Source organism: Manacus candei, unplaced genomic scaffold (genome assembly GCF_025592945.1).
Source record: "Manacus candei isolate 608988 ecotype Guabito, Panama unplaced genomic scaffold, ASM2559294v1 h1tg000014l, whole genome shotgun sequence".
In the NCBI taxonomy this organism is placed as follows: domain Eukaryota; kingdom Metazoa; phylum Chordata; class Aves; order Passeriformes; family Pipridae; genus Manacus; species Manacus candei.
Genome location: NW_026138062.1, coordinates 2173730 through 2190364, shown reverse-complemented (window position 1 = coordinate 2190364; position 16635 = coordinate 2173730). Strand labels below are relative to the sequence as shown.

The 16635-nt window shown below is 38.5% G+C and overlaps 1 protein-coding gene across 2 annotated transcripts in view; it reads left to right on the top strand.

Moving 5' to 3' along the window:
- The window catches only part of PCCA (propionyl-CoA carboxylase subunit alpha), a 278565-nt gene that overhangs the window by 163885 nt on the left and 98045 nt on the right, over window positions 1–16635 (top strand). For both annotated transcript variants that reach the window (XM_051780610.1, XM_051780611.1), the window contains exon 19: window positions 2478–2580. In XM_051780610.1, coding sequence (XP_051636570.1) covers window positions 2478–2580 — 103 coding nt within the window. The remainder of the gene's footprint in view (window positions 1–2477; window positions 2581–16635) is intronic.

The following is a 16635-nucleotide window of genomic DNA, read 5'->3' as shown; positions in this document are numbered from 1 at the left end:
TAATATAAGTATCTGTCCTAGCCAGTTTAAATTACACTTACAAAGACATAGGCAAAGCTGATCAGCAAAGCTGAAAAATGTCCCTGTACAAATGGATCTAGCAATTCCAGGAGGGAAGTACAACTTGCTGTGTATTTGGTGTTAGATGCAGCTCTGGACCTTGCCCTCCTGGCCACCGGTGTTGCAGAGAGAGGAATTATGTGGCTGTTTGAAACCCAGGCTAAGCAGTGATCATAGTCATGCCTTTCAAGAGGCGTGCATCCTGTTTGGAGATACACTTGACAAAGCTCAGCAAGACAGGACTGAACAAAAATAATCCCTGCTGGAGAACAAGACTGTCTTTCCTTTGATGGCCAGCAGCCAGATTCATGAGGTCACTTCCAGTCAAATGCAATATGAAGCAGGGCCGTGCCAGCAAGGCTATAAGGAATCTCATGCCACCAGTGAAGCAGATCTTCTAAACTGGGTGTGAGATGAGGTCTTATCTCTTGTACAAGAAATATAAAGTTGCTATAAGCCACTAAGTCCTGTTGGTTGTTGCAGTGGAGTGCCGTGGAGAATTTAAACAGGTGCTGGCAAAACCTTGCTGCATTCCTACTTACTGGTGCACCAGTATGATACCAGGAAGTGCAATGAAAACATCTTTCAGCTTGCTGCCTGCTACCTGTGCAGGAAATTCCTCTTCCTCTTCTTCAGGAACTCCTGTGTCTAACGTGCTTCCTATCAGCCAGTCTAAATGTCTTGGTGACATACAGGAATTTCAGTATGAGGTGCTGAGAAATGACATTGCACCCAATAAACCATAGATAATGCCTCAGATTTGTTGTTTCGACAATTGCCAGTATATTAAATGTGAAAGGTAACACTTGGCATCATTAGTATGGGAATAGGTTATTTTCAATATTTGTTTTTGTGAACTTTTTGGGTAGTGATAGAGGTGAAATCTGGTTTAGGCCTTACTTGGCTTGGATCCAGGAGTAACCAAGGATAAGTATGGATCTATTTGTGTCTGATATATTTAGTGTTTCCATTTCCCCTTTTCAGGCACATCGAAAGGCACAATTTTTGGAATCTCTTTGCCTGATTAGTTTACTTGAACGTGTACTTGCTTAAGTTTCAGGTGTCTAAAAATCCAACCCTCTTAAAATAATTGTTGAAATTATTAGCAAGTCAATGTGTTTTCCTTGGCTTTGGGAGATAATTTCCCCTTCTCTGGCTTCTGGAGGCCTCACAGGTGCTTCTCCCTGTTGATTCTACAGGGAACTTGAGCACTCTGTTTGGGGAGATGTGGTTCACTGGGCACCTGAATCCTCAGGAGGATGCATGTAACATAACACAGAAAGATGTGTTTGCAAGTTTTAAGACTCTGAAGGCTGCAATAAAATGGGGTAGTAAGCTCTAAAATATACAGTAGATGAATATTATAGCAGAAATGATCCTTAGAAGAGACCTAAAACTGATGAACTTATCCCTGTTGATTACTTTCAGTAAAATCTAAACATGTGTAAGAGTCGGTGTTTAAAAAAAGCTATACCAAAATAACATGTATTTGTTTGATCAGAGCTTAAATTCCACCTTCCCATCTTCTCTTTAGGATATATGATGCTTGCTGATGGTATTATATGGTGACCACTCATCAGAAAAGTTGTAGCATACCTTTGGACACCAGTTCTTATGGCAAAGTGGAAGAGAGGAAAAGCTAGGATGAGGAAACAGAAAACAAATATACATTTAAATAAAATAACTGAAAATTGCTTGCTTCACTCTGAATTTCCAAGAATGAAGACTTGGGTCTCATTTCTTGACTGCCAGATGTGTGCTTCTTTAAGCTAAAGTTGAAAAGATTCAGGTTTCTTGTATTAGTTGATAACTGGTACAGCCACAGAATGCTGTGGGAATAGGTATTATCCTGCATGTGGTCTGTGATGATACATCATTATTTTTTCAGTATGCTTGAAGGGTTCTGTGGATGAGATACTTTAAAATGTATATTAAGTATTAAATTACTTTATTACTTGTTTGGCTAAATCTTTTGTCTGTAATTGGCTTTTAATTAAGGTTTACTGAGAATTAGAGGAAAGAAATAGTGATTACATTTTACCCTTAAGAAGACTGCTCCATCTATCACTGTTGCTATTCTCCTGCCAACCCACTTTCTCATCTGTTTTTCATCCTGTTTGAGCTAATTCTGCAGCAAATGCTGGCTGTTTTAAAGGGCCTCCTATAACTTTATCAGCATACCCAGTGTGTCAAGGCAAATCTAGAAAGAAAGTAAGAGTGTAATTTCTCCTTATATGCTGTTTGACAGAAGAAATGTATTTAGTATATTTTTTTCAAGTATGCTCTCCAACTGTGTCTATAGATTAATGGTATTTTATATCCTTCTTGACCATCCTGTGAGGCAAGTGCTTCTGGTTAAAATGGGAGAAGCATGAAATCTCTGTTAAAAATTACTCTTCTGCCTATTTCTTTTTTAGAATTCCTATTGCTAAATCAAAGAGAAGGAGCTGGGAGCTCTCTGTGCGTCTAGGAGATGGAATTTACCCAGTTGCAGTTTCAAAGGATGGCTCATCATTTTCTGTAAGTTCTGCTCATTTTCTAAGAAATTCAATGCAGTGAGTCAACGTATATTACCCTTGACAGCTGCTAAAATTCTCTGTCTCTTTGGTGACCAGACACAGATGTTAGTAGGCATTGCTGTGAATTACAAAACAAAACTGTTAGTTAAATAGTGCTAGTGTAATAAGTTTTTTCTCTGTTCATGCCTGTGGAACACTTTTGTATCTGCTTGTTTATTAAATTAGTTTTCTAAATAATGACCCTGTTCAGTGTCTTGTTTAGAAGTAACATCTTATGCTCCACTGTGGATATATGAGAGCAAGAAAATAAATGCAATGTCATCAAAAATTGCATTACCATAAGCTAGTGGTTTAAAAAAAGCAAATCAAAGAACCAAGCAATTTGAATAAGTAATTGTACTGGAATGGCATTATTCAATACCTCAGTAGTAGAACTGTATGTGGTCATAGTGAAATGCCCAGTAGAAGAGTATTAATGCAATGTTCAGTAGTTCAGCTGTTCAGCAGAATAAAGCCAAGGCACAAGCTGGTTGAAGTATTGGGAAGGTAAATTTATAGAGAACTACTTTTTATGTCTGATAATGGTAAATCCACAACCAAAATGAGATTTATTTTTTTTAAATAGGCAGTTGACTCTTGTATTTGATTTTTGGGCAAAAGGTTTCAAAAGGGCCTAAAGAAGTCAATTTTTCTTAGTCATTGGAAATCTAGGACTGTGAGGAATCCCAGAAGTCTTCTAGTTTACCTCTGATAGCTCTTTACTTTTTTTGCATGTGTTCAGTGGAGAAACTTTTCTGCAACATCTGCTCCATGACATATTTTATAGTCACAATGTTCACACCTATGTTGCATTCAGAATAATGAGATTTCTTTGAAAAAAGGTATTTAAATATTTATTTCGTGTAATGAAAACAGTATTGTCTCGGTGATTCACTTTTGCTTTGCTCTACTGAGATTTAAATGTAGAAGACATAATTTTCAGTTGAAACTGGTCACCTTTTTAGGCGGTTATTTTTGCTTATGTAAGTTGAGATCATGATAACTTAGCTTTTTTAAAAAATTGTTTTGTTGGCCTAACTGGGGCAAGAAGATGCCTAACTAATATCCTTTTTCATACTACCTGTACTTCCATCATGCTACATTTTACATATACTCATGATGAATGTGAGACTTTTCTTTTGGAAAGAATTCTAGGAGGTCTTGAGCAACTGTTTACTCAGTGCCTGATATACAGTGTTGTTCCATGGCAGTGACGCTTGCCCTACTTGTGGAATGTTGCTTCAGAAGCAAAGGCCATGTCTGCAATGTCAGCTTTTTCCTGAATTGAGTTTATATAATGCTCCTAACAGGCATCCTGTGAACTTGGATACAACCCGTTCAAAAAACAAAACACCTGTGCCAGATGTCAGACCAGTTTAGAGTTGGATTGGCACTGGTTTGTGCCCTTCCAGGAGCAGTCATTGCCCTCGGCCTTTCCACCTTTTTGATGCAGCATTGCTGTCTAACAGCAGTCAGTTCGGAGCTGCCGCCTCCTGTGAGGGTGATACAGGGTGGCTGCTGGGCACTGTGAGTGTTGCACAGGCCCTTGCTACTGTGAGCTCAGAAATCTAATCCCCATAGCTGGCCCTCCCCAAACTAGGAGCTTTGTTTAGCACAGCTAATTACACAAGCATGCATCTGTGTGCATATGTGCACACGTGTTTTTTGAGAGATTTGAGTTGCATTTAGTTACCTAGGCTCTTGCTTAAACTTGCTTACATAATTCAAGAGATAGATCTTTAAATTGGACTGAGGAAAGTTTACAGACAGAGGAGGCCTAAGCATCTTTTTGTGCTTTTGACTCTGTGGATTGTGCAGGTAACTGAACACACAAGCTTGCATATGAGTTATTCCTATGTTCCACTTCTTAGAGTTGTAAACTGCACGGAGTTTCTCAGGAGGTGTGAACTCTGAGAAGGGATGCTGAATATGTAATGCTATTACTGCTGGCTTATCATTTTAACATAGAGAAAATAGTTCTGACCTATACCACAGTCCAAACCTGTCTCTCAGTTTATGTGGAACTGCTAAATATTTGTGATGTCTTGGAGCAGTATGAGAATTACAGCTGGTATAAACCCAGTTTAACAAGCCATATATGGAGTCTGATTTCTGATCCTTTGGTTTATTATTCAAACAATAACAAATGTGAAAGTACCTTCTTGTGTCCTTGCAGGATGTTACTGCTGTTACCATCTACTGCTAGGCCAGGAGGCAGGAGCACCCGTGAGGAGCTGAGCACCCCTGTCACAGATGAAGGGGTGCCTAAGCATTAGGGAGAAAGTAGGGGTGCCGGGTGGGAAGACTGCATACCCGAAGCCTGGGCCAGAGGGATTTGCAGCAGCAACTTTTACATTTTAATTCTACCCTTACCGAACCTGTAGACTTGGGGAGAGATAATTCCTTGTTTATTTGCATCTAGAAAATTCTTTAGATGGTGAAATAAATCACAGTAGGTGGATTGCACAATAACCAGAAGTCTGTCTCACTTAAACCTCTAGGTATAGTGTATTAAAATTTGCTCCAAAGCTTGGGTTTGTAAAAAGCATACAACTGTTTTTGAATACCAGGGTTGTTTAGAGTTACACTTATTTTCATTGTTACAGGATAAATAGCAGAGGACATGTTATTCTTTTTTAATAATTTTATTTTTGCTTGTGTTCTCCTGTGATTGTGCTGCAGACAAGAGTGTATAGTAAATACAGCACTGTCAAAAATCTGAATTATTATTCAAAGCTTTACAAAGGAAAAACAACTGCCTTAAAACTTCAAAGAAGGAAAAGTCAAGACTAGGAATGAGAAATCTTGTTTCTGATCAGGTGGTATAAGACACCATCAGGAAAAAAAAGGGGGAAATTCAAAGCTTGCTTTATTAACTTTGCTGTCAGAAACACAAGCCTCACTTTTTGAACTTCTGCGTTTACTTTTTGCTATTAAGTTGGTGTGATGCGGGCTCCTGCCTTTGTGAGTTGTGTCCCCTTGTGGCTTGAGACAAAGATAGCTGAATATGTGGTGCAGTTAGATAGCCCAGTAGGAGGGCCACCTTCACATTCCCCTTCAGAAGTTTACTCCTGCTGCAAACTGTGCTTTGCGGCAGCAGCATTCACATCCTGATTTACTTTGTTTACCACAGGGACTCTTCCAACAGTGACTCTTTTCTTTTTTTCTGTAACTCTTCTACTCTTGCCAGTTGAAACCTCACCACCTCACAGTGTGCAGTGCTTGGCGCTCTGTGCAGGGGGTGTGAGCAGCAGGCCTCTCCATGATTCCCGCTGTTTCGAGCGGATCATTCGTCAGCATTTCGGTCTGTGGATCATCTGTGGTTTTCTACTTTTATCATGAGATTGTTAATGAATTGTGCAGTGTTAACTGCTCTTTGCTGCTCTTTATTTTTCAGAATTTTGAATTTTGTAACCATCTGTTTTTAACCATTTTATTTTTAACAAGTCCTTGATGGGGGCTGGCTTTAGGCCACTTGAGCAGGCTTGCTTTCCCAAACTGAAGGATATAAAAAACAAGTGGTCAGGAGTGAGCAATGCTATTTTCCTGAAGCAGTGCAGACAAAAATATTAATTTTTGAGATTCCAGAAGAGGTTAAAAACTTCTGTGAATCCTAATTTGATATTTTTTCTTTTAAAATAGAAGTAGCTCTGTTTTTATTCTGAAGCCAGCAACATATAGGCTAGTACTTAAATTTGTATGAAATTTCTGTACTAGAATTTTCAGTTTGACAGTTGTTTTTGGGGATACCCTGTCAACATAACACATGCTTTTGCAATTAGAAGAGTCTAATGACCTGACTTGAGAATTAAAGTTTAGCAACTTTCATGAGACCTGCTTGCTTGCGTACAAAGAATGTGCCAACTAAATTAATGTGAATGTAATTCTTTTTTCTTCTATATTTTAATTGCTAGAAGAGCCTTTAAGCTAACTGTTTGTCATACTTGCTCTTTGGAGCTCTTTGGAGGTCAGATTCTGGGCTTTGGTTTGTGTTCTTCATGTGCTTAAAATTTTTCCTCTCATGATATGAATTAAAGATTTTAGTATCAAGATTACTGCTGAAATAGAATTTGAAGGAAGACTACTCTCCTTTACAAGAGACTAATGCAAAACAGCAATATGCAGTCCAGAAGCATCCCACCACCAAACTGTGGAATCTTTAGGTCAGTTACAAACAGGAGTCTTTTCCATCTTGCCATTTTCAGTTGCCCGTGTGACTATCAAATGTGTCTATTTTGTGAGTTCATTAATACGAAGACTTGATTGAGTTTTGCTGATGAAGGTTGGAGTCTGTTTTTCTTTACCAAGCCTGAATGTTCTGCAGAGTACTGAAGTGTGGGAGAGACAAAAGCAAGTGGGAACCTACAAATATTGAGCAAACCTGGTAGATGTGTGGTTTCCCTGGAGCATATTAAATTGACCCTTCAAAGACATGTCAGTCACCAAGGATGGTCTGGTTCCATGTGATGGTGACATTGTTGCTTATTCATAGAATGGTTTGAGTTGGAAGGGACCTTAAAGATCATCTGGTTCCAACCCTCTTTGCAACCTGTTTTTGTTCAGTGAGGAATTTGTAGCTGCATTCTGTGCAATAAATACAGTTCTTGAAAACATTTTTGCTACAATCATCCATTTTCTGATTATTTGCTATGGTATGACAATCCTGTCTTGAGAATTCTTTGTTGCTGATTTGCATGATTTCTCTGCAAGTAGTCGTTGTTACTGTGCTTTTTCATGCTTGAAAACGATCCTTTCTGTTAGGGTTCTTCATCTCAGTAGTGGATGCATACCTTCCCAGACCACTTAGCCTCATCTTCTCATCTGTTTAGTTGACAAAGAATTTCCAGATGTTTTCAGTTATAAAGTAGCTTCTTATCATTGAAGTTGTTTATTTTTGAGGGGGGGGGAAAGAAAAAGCATAAGGTGAAATAGTTCAGAAGTTACTTTGAGCACATGGAAATTTGATATATTTCCAGAGGGACCTGTATAGGTCAAATGCTGAATAAGAGGAGTAGAGAAAGCTAAATTCCTTTATTCAGATTGCTACTAGAATGGGCTACCAGTTTCACAAAACCTCAGATCACATCCTAAATCCAAAGTTAAGAACAGATAAGTGTAGTACAGACATGAAATTTCTATGAAAAATTTGTGAACCTTGTTCAGTCCAGTGAGAAATTTGATTAATAAATGTTTTAATAATGATTAGGAAAAACCCAATGTTTTCCCCCTGTCTTTTTCTTGAGAAATAAATAATTTATTAGATACCTATGTAGGTGGAAAATTGACCTGTGTACCTCTTAATATTTCCAAGGGAAAATATATAGTACAAAATGAGAGCATAAAATAAAATCTAAGGCATTAATTACTGTCATCGTTTTTTGAATACATCCTGTATGATCAGTATAGAGTAGGTAAGTAGTTTGAATGGTTTAATTTAGTTAATGAATTCATGTATACCTAGTTATGGTTAAGCTTTGACTTCAAATTAAAATATAATAAGCATTTAATTAGGAGAGCTTTGCTTTTATTCATTTGCTATAAATTTCATGATTGAGGGGTAAGTGGATTTCGAAATTACTTCAGGAAATATTTTTATTGTTTTGTACATTCTCTTCTGGGGGGGAGGAAAAAAATGCTTAGGAAGAAATACCACCCAAAAATCAAACTGAAGTATGCGAAACATCACGTGTAACAAGGAGCAGTATAATGTAAAATCAGAGCAATGATATAGGAAGTTGCTGTAAGCAAACTTAGACCACATTTAATTCCTTAAACACAAATGTGAGTGGAGCAGGATAGTCATTAAGTGTGTATTAAGTTCTGTCTTATAGTAGTCTATATAGAAGAATAACATTGCCCAGCCCAATCCCTATAAAATTAATAACCTTTTTAAAAGAATCAATAAAATACCAGTATTTTACTAGTATTTTACATTTTTGGTATGCTTTAGGCACATAATAACTAATTGGTCATATGAAAGAAATATGAGTGCTGGCTTAATAGGAATGAAAAGCAAATACCTGTAGGAATTAAAACAATAAGAGGGGCAGCCAGTTGAGATACAAATTAACATATATCTCCAGAAGCAGTAAATGCAGATTTTCTGGTTAGACTAGTTGTAAATATATATATGTAGTTACGTATGTTATATGTTTGAATTAAAATATATTTGTTATTCCCATGTCCAAGTATTAGTTTGAATGAAGAGAAAGTGTATGTGTAAAGCCACTAGGGCAGGGGGCGGATCAGTTAGATAATCCTTACAGCTCAGCTAGATAATCCTTACAGCTGTAAGCAGAAGACTTTTCCTGCCTTTTTCCATGGGGTTTACATTTTGCTTGCAGAGTAGCACACAAACTCTTCATTGCAGTACATGTGCAGAGTTCTATAGATTGTACACGTGTAGAAACTGCTGTTCTAGAGGTTGTGTACTTACTTTGACTCTTCTAATTCGGGTTTGAATCTGGAGCCTTTTCTGTTCGTAAGACTTGCGTGTTTTGTAGAATGTCACTTTAATGCGGTATGGATAATCTGCCTCTGTGCTGAGACCATAACCCAGCATTTCCACCCTTGCAAAGCATTACCATTGTCACTGGCCATAGTAGTGCTCCTGCTTGTTGATGGACTCTGTGGCTTTACAGGTCCTGCATTCCTTTTTCTGTAGTGACAGATTTCCTGGAAGGGTGGAGGGTGACCCGTCCTATCCTGATGGGGTGGGGACGGTTTCTCCTGGGAGGCAAGCACTGTGTACTTGAATCCTTCAGTCTGAGGAGAGATCCCTCAGTTTTGACTGTGTGGGCAAGAGCTTTAATTGCTACGTTTCTGTGACTGCTGACATTGTGTTTTTTAAATCAAAGTGGCCTTGGCCTCAGTATCTTGTTGTGAACTCAGTGTTTCTGGTATGAATTTCCACTGTGCTGCATTGAGTGTCTCAGAGAATTTAGATACTGGGAGATGTTAGATAAGATAGAAGTAAAAATACTTAGATAAATAGATATTATTTGTTTGTACTTGTATTAGGTGTGCTTGTGCACTAAGCAAAGAGAGGCAGAGTATACCTGGATTGTTCAGGTTTAGCAATAAGTATATGATGGTACATATTTGATTTGTAAAGAGAGATTGTCGGTGTGGGTTTCTGTGTCTCAAATTAATTTATTTACACAGTACTCCATAAGCATATAGAAAAAATACCTTCAAGGTTGGGAATTAAAAATTACATGAAAAGTAATGCATTCATTTTGTAGCTTTAAATATGCTCTCCCCTCTATGTCAGGGCAGCGAATAGCTTGGTCATAGTAGTTTTTGGAGATTTGTTGTTCTGCTACAAAATTCACAGAAACATATGGTCTGGCACTAGTATGTAGCCTACAAGAAATTTTTAAAAAGAAAATGAAATGAAAGGTCTGAATTGCTAAAATGCAAAATATTTTAAAAGTGGGCGTGGTCAGTTTGGATGTTTATTTTCTTTGTGTAAGAATCAGACTTCATTGTTTTAAAAGATAGAAAGTTAGAAGGCAGAGAAGGGGATAGGTTTTTACAATGACTAATTCTAAATTACCTCATGAAAAGTTTTACCCCCACACGTGGCTTCATAGGATGAATTCCTGTGTTATGAAAATGGAGACTATGTTCTGCCATGGGTCATGATCCAAGTTCCAGGATTTCCAGTGAACAGAAATATAAATTAAATCTCTAACAATACAGATTAATAACATACAATTTTCTTTCTTCAAAAAGTCTTGTTTCTGGTATAACAGCATTAAATGTTTCCTGCCATCCTTCCAGTCCTCCTGTGGTCTTCTGGTGTAAGACCGAAAACTCCTTGAGGCACAGCTGTCGCTTCAGTTCATGTGTGTGCCACAATTGAGAAGCTGCACCACAGTACTCATATAATGATTTTTTAGTTTCTAAAAACAGTGCTTACGTGAACATCACTTATATGCTTCTCTTTACCATTGGTTTTGCATCTAACAAAAAAAATAAAAACCCAACCAACTCCTTCCTACCTCTAAAAGCCCTTCCAGGTTCCCAACCCCTTTCTCCAAATTTTGTATAATGAATAGATTAAAAAATGTGAGCTCCTCCTTTGGAGGAGCCAAAACCATTGTTTGGCAGTAGCAATAGTTACATTTAAAAGAATGCTAAGATAAGAGCCTGGCTTATTACCTCAAAAACTGTAGTTAACTCTGCCGCTCCTGGATGGTGCTTCATCTTTAATTCTGTTCTCTAAGCAAATCTCAGCACATTTAATATTCAGTATAAGACTCTACTTTGGGATCTCATGATGCTTTGACATCAGGGGGAACTATAAGGTCGTTGCTGCTTTGAATTGCTTTCTTAGCTCTAAATTTCTTTGCCACTTTTTTCCCTCCATTTACTTTAATTTTTAAGTAAGCCAGACTGTTAACATTACTTAAATGTAGCTTTTTTTATGGCTTATGAAAAATAATGCTGCTGTAGTGGATAGATGTGCGTCAGCTGTGACTAAATGTTTTGATGTAGTCTTCTCAAAAGATAGACTAGAAGAGCTTTCCTTTGAAATATATGAAGCAGTTTTAGACACAGCTTCTCAGATGGATCTAATTAGTCTTTCATACAGACTGGATGTCCGTTTGTTGCAGCTGAATTCTCATTTCATTCACCCATAACTAGAAACACCTCGCTTCAAAGGTGTTTCTTCAAAGAAAGAAGGGTTTAGGGTTCCATGTTTTACTGCTTTTTGATGTTAGTTTCCCTTTAACTGAGAAGACCTTATGTTTATACAACTGTTATTATTAAGAAAACATAGCTTTGTTCATGAGAGTTCATTCAGTATCAGTGTTGGCTATTGGTAGAAGTCAGAGATCTGTGGAATAGATCTTGCTATACGAGACTAGTGGTACAGCTGTATGTCTGGCTATTAAGCTCATTGTAACAAAGATTTGAATGCAAGCAGGATGTTCTGATAAAACCAGGGAACCTGGGTTGTGGGAGGATGAAAATTAAGTTTAGAAATACAAATGATTAGGCCCATCAATGGATAGCAGTCCTATTTGTTATTTATATACAGTAGTCACTCAACAGACATTGTGCTGTTCCCCCTTTGGGATACATTTACATGGCACAGTTTAGTACAGCACAAAGGAACCTATGCTAACTAACCTAGTTTGGGCAGTGCTGTGTTAATGCAGCTGTACTGCTCCTAATTGTAATAACTTGCTTAGAGGTGGCTCATGCAACTCCACATAACAGTGCATTGTGCCCTGTTGTGACACCTCTACAATAAAGGATATCATTAAAGCTGTAGTGGTAAGTGTCAGATTAATCACTGAAATATCCAGGGTATGATACTTGGATACAGTTATGATTGATGTTTATGGAAAATGAGTGGAAGGAAGGCAAGATGCTCTGCCTGTGTCTATCCCCCACTAGCTGCTTTGCAGCCAAGATGTCACTTAGACTAAGGGGAGTTTGCAGGGACAGGCTCGTGGTGTTGCCTTTACTTCTCTGCTCTCCAGCAATGTAGCTGAGTTGGTTTTGCCTCTGACAATTGCCAGTCGCCTCTTTTCTTCCCTGTGGAAGGAAGGGCAGGCCAGCCCAACTGCCTCAGATGGTGGCACTTAGGACATGTTGATAAGAGTGTGATATGGTGGGCCATACCATAAGCAGTCTCACATTAGTGGAACTGGCTGGTCTGCAGGATTGTCTCTTGGGTCCTCATTACTTGTCCACATCAGTACCTCCAACACACTTTTGTGTCTGCTAGGAAACTCCTAGTGCAGTACTTCTTCCTGCCCCTAGTCTTACCCAGTCATATCCTCCAATTACCTCTCACCGTCACACTCTTTTTTTAAAATCGTCTCTTTGTCCATGGTGGCGTCACATTCCCTATTTGTCCTGCCAGAAAGCAGGACTGGGTCTGCCATGTATTTACTCACAGGTTGACCAGTCCAGCTGCTGGCTGACAACCAAATTGTCCTTGTCTGTCCAAGAGCTGAATGGGAACACTCATTTTGTTCTCTGTGCAGCTTTTCATTTTCATAAAACTTAAAGGGATTTTAATATGTTTGGTTAATACTGACCAGTTAGTGGGTTCAGAAGTTGCATATGTGGTGTGGATTTAGAGGAAGGACTTGCAAATAGTACATTTTGTTAACTTCTTTTTTCCTTTCAAGATCAGGCTAAAAGTAATGTTACCGAAAGGGTTAAGAAGAGAACGAGGCTATCCTAGATGCAGGAGGAGGGAAATTAGTTTAAATTATTAATAATAAATTGCATCACTGTCTGTGGCTTATAGAGAATAAAAAAGGAATATGACTTAAGTAGTCATAATGTATTGCCAATGGTATATTTCATGTTTCAGAGAAAAATCTATAGATCTCAAGGACGTACAATAAATTGAAATCAACTGGAAACCAAAATAGACCTATAGCTCCATAATTCTAGAATTATTTCAGGTAATGTTGTATGCAGCAGTGCAGTGGGCTGACCTTGGCTGGATGCCAGGTATCCACCAAGCTACCTTATCACTCCCCCTTCTCAGCTGGACAGAGGAGGGAGAATAAGATGGAAAGCAACTTGTAGGTTGAGATAAGTCAGTTTACTAAAGCAAACACAAAAGGTTGTGCACCTGCAAGCAAAGGAAAAACCAAAGATTTTATTCTCTACTTCCCATCAGTAAGTGATGTCCAGCCACTACCTTGAAGTTTCCGTTCTTAAAAGGTGGCCAGGCATTCAAAAGCTGTGCTTTCTGCCTCTTTGCTTCTTTTTGCTCACTGTTACTGATGTGCCATTTTTCAGGTCCTACCTCTTCTGAGTTTGGCTTTGTTCTGATTTAATTCTTCTGGCTAGTCCTAGTTTCCACTCCACAGACATCTTGCCTGGTCCATGCTTACTGTCTAGCCTGTCTGAGTCTCCCCTTTGGACTTCCACATCACTTAGGAACCAACCTTGGTTCTTTTCTACAGTACCTTCTCCTATGTAGCTGTGCCCCGCTCCACAGTCCCCCAGGCTTTCATCCATGTTTTGGTCCTCATTTCCATTTTCCTTTCCCAGGGCCTCAGTGTTGGTTTTGCTTGTGCCATTTCTTCTACTTTACAATTTGGCTAGTTAGCTCTTCTAAGATCTCACTTTACCTTCATCCTGTACTTTTAGCCCCTTGTTGCTTGCACAATCAGTGCATGCTTCCATCTCTTTCATTCTCTGAGTTGTTTCATATGTTTCTGTTACTACTTCAGTTTCCTTTCTCCATTTTCAGTCTTCTTGCTCAGTGAGTCCTCCCCACCTTCTTGCTCCAAATTTTCCTCTTCATCTTTTCTGCACCCTGACACTTCCAATCTTTGTCCCAGTCTTCTTTTTCCAGTCACAGTGCCCTTGGTGCCCTTGTTGCTTGTGGGTTGTTTATGCCACTTCTTCTTTTAGTGCTGAGCCCTAGCAGGTGTAAGCATTGAAATATCGGAGGTGACAATCTTACTAGGTTTACCTGGTGTTCTGCAATCCAAACCCACAATTTCAGGGGAAGCTGTGTTCACCCCTGGCTGGTATATGCTGAGTAGAAGGAAGAGTCTTTTAGAACCGTAGTCGTGAAGTGTAGTGATCTGCAGATATAGATAGGATTTGCTTTTTGAAATGCAAAGAACTCATCCAAAGTTTTATGCAGCTTTTAAGAGAACGGTAGAGGTGCATTTCTACAGTTTTACTTCCCAGGCAGATTTTCAAACCTCTGTTCCAAATCATAAAGGAGATATTTCAGCCTTTCATAGAAAAGTCAATAAAATTCAGTAATGTGGCCATAAACGTATTCTGGCTCTATGTTAGAAATGGCTGCATATTTCTGTGAAGTCATTTCTGAATGACTGTAGAGCCTAAATAGAGTCCATCTGAGTTGTAAGAAACTGAAAATGCAGTGTGATGATGGGAGGAGTTAGACAGTTTTGGCACTAAGGCTCTTCCCTTCCCCCTCATGCTGTAGCTCTGTGTCCCAGACCCATGCCTTTGGCAGGCTCTTCCTCTGCTCCTCCCATGCTCCTGTCTTCATTCCAACCTTGTCTTTCTGTTGTGACTGCCCTCTTGTTTCCACCACCTAACCTCTATCAGCTGTTTCCTTTATTGCTGTAATTGCTGTGTATTTTCACACCGTGACCCCTTTGTCAGTGTTGGAGCAGCCCAGCTGTTTGATGGTAACAGACTAGTTTGCATGCACAGTTTATCTTGTTTTAATTTAATATTTTCTTCTAGCTGATAGGGGAGGAGGGAAATAATTTAATGAAAAGGGTGTATGGTTAAACTGGCGTCTTTATTTTGATGATGGTGAGCTTTGCACACTGTTAATTTATAACAAACATAATTTTGTGTAACTCAGGGGTCTTTTGAATTAGTTTTATCATCTAAATGGTCAAGGGGAAACTACATTGATCACCAGTCAACATAATAGAAACACAAAATGGTATAGGTTGGAAAGTGCCTTTAAAGATCTAGTTCCGCACACAGATATAAACCCACGCCCACCATGGGCAAGGTCACCTTCCACTAGATCAGGTTGCTCAAAGCCCCATCCAACCTGGCCTTGAACATTTAATATGCAATAAGCAAGAATGAAGACTGATTTTATTGTTTAAAGATAAAGAGCAATAAATGAAGAGAAGTATAGTGAGAGATAGTATATCCAGATTTTGGGAAACTGGAAGTGTGGGCCTCCTTTGTTCAACAGTTGAACAGACCAAGAACAAAACCAGCCAGAATAGGATGCCTCTGAAAAAGACAGCAGCAACTCCTAAGATAAAAAAGAGAAATAGATCCCCTCCCTTACACAGCTAATGGATTTTTCCTGTCCTTTGCAAAGGAAAACTCACCCGAAATAGGTGAGTTAATGGAAGTAGAGGGGAAAGGGCCAAGGGAGTGGTCACTGTCAGTCACAATGAATTTGTCAGTCTATGCAGCCAAAGTCTATGGTGAGATCAAGTCACGTTGACCCATCATGTGGGCTACATCTGCAATCCAGAGTGAACCACTGGTGATTTAGAGTTGCTCTGGCTGACCATGTGAAGTACGAATATTCATTTCTTGTTTTATTTTAGTTTATGTCATAAATCCCAACTCACGAGATGTGGCTTTGCTTTGTAAAAATGTGCTTGAAACAACTCAAGTGCTAGGTGGCCAAAAGAATGAATGCTTTTAGGGGTATTACAGAGTGGGATCCTCTAAATCTGTTGAACAATTCAGATTCCCAGCAGAAGTGGGTTCAATAGCTATGGGTGTGTCCCGGAAAGTTCAACATTAGTAGTGCTTTCCAGAAGAGGTGGGAAATGGCTTTGAAAATGGCAGTAGAAAGTATGTTCAATGTTGCATGCAACTCTGGCATTTTTCAGTCATTTGGGAGTATTAATCTGCTTTCCTAAATCTGCCTGACTCTTTCTGTGGATATGTGCTGGGGTTTTTTTATTTTTTTATTCTCTAGCTGGAATTTTTTAATGGTCTCCATTAGTTTATAATTTTAGCAAGTTTACTTCTGGTAGAGTTAGCTGGAGTGATTAACAGATGAAATGACTTCAGAGTACAAATTCTCATTTGGTCTTTGAGGTTATATTTCATCTCTGTTGTATGCCTTACTAATTACCAGCATATTTCAGTACTTAAAATTAGAATTTTAAAGTATTATTCATCTTCTCTACATCAGAATTAAAAACAACATGGGCTGACATGTTGTATTAGTTCTTCAAAATCTGATAATGTTGTATTTTCTCTTTCATTTAAACTTAATTATCTTTTAAAAATATTAAAGCAAGAATTGTTTTGTGCCACATGATATAGTTTGGCTGGTTTTTTTCAATTAAACTATCATCAGTTGTTTTGTTTTGTTTTTCTTTTTTCTCTCTTCTTTTTAATACAACACTAGCCTGTATTGTATCTGCACTGGAACATAGTGGTTTATCTCTGAATCGTTATCAGTGGTTCCTGTCATTGGTGCCAGTACTGAAAAAAAGCTTAATACAAATTTTGCAATTTTGTCTTATCCCCAAGAAATGTCTAAAGAGTAAAT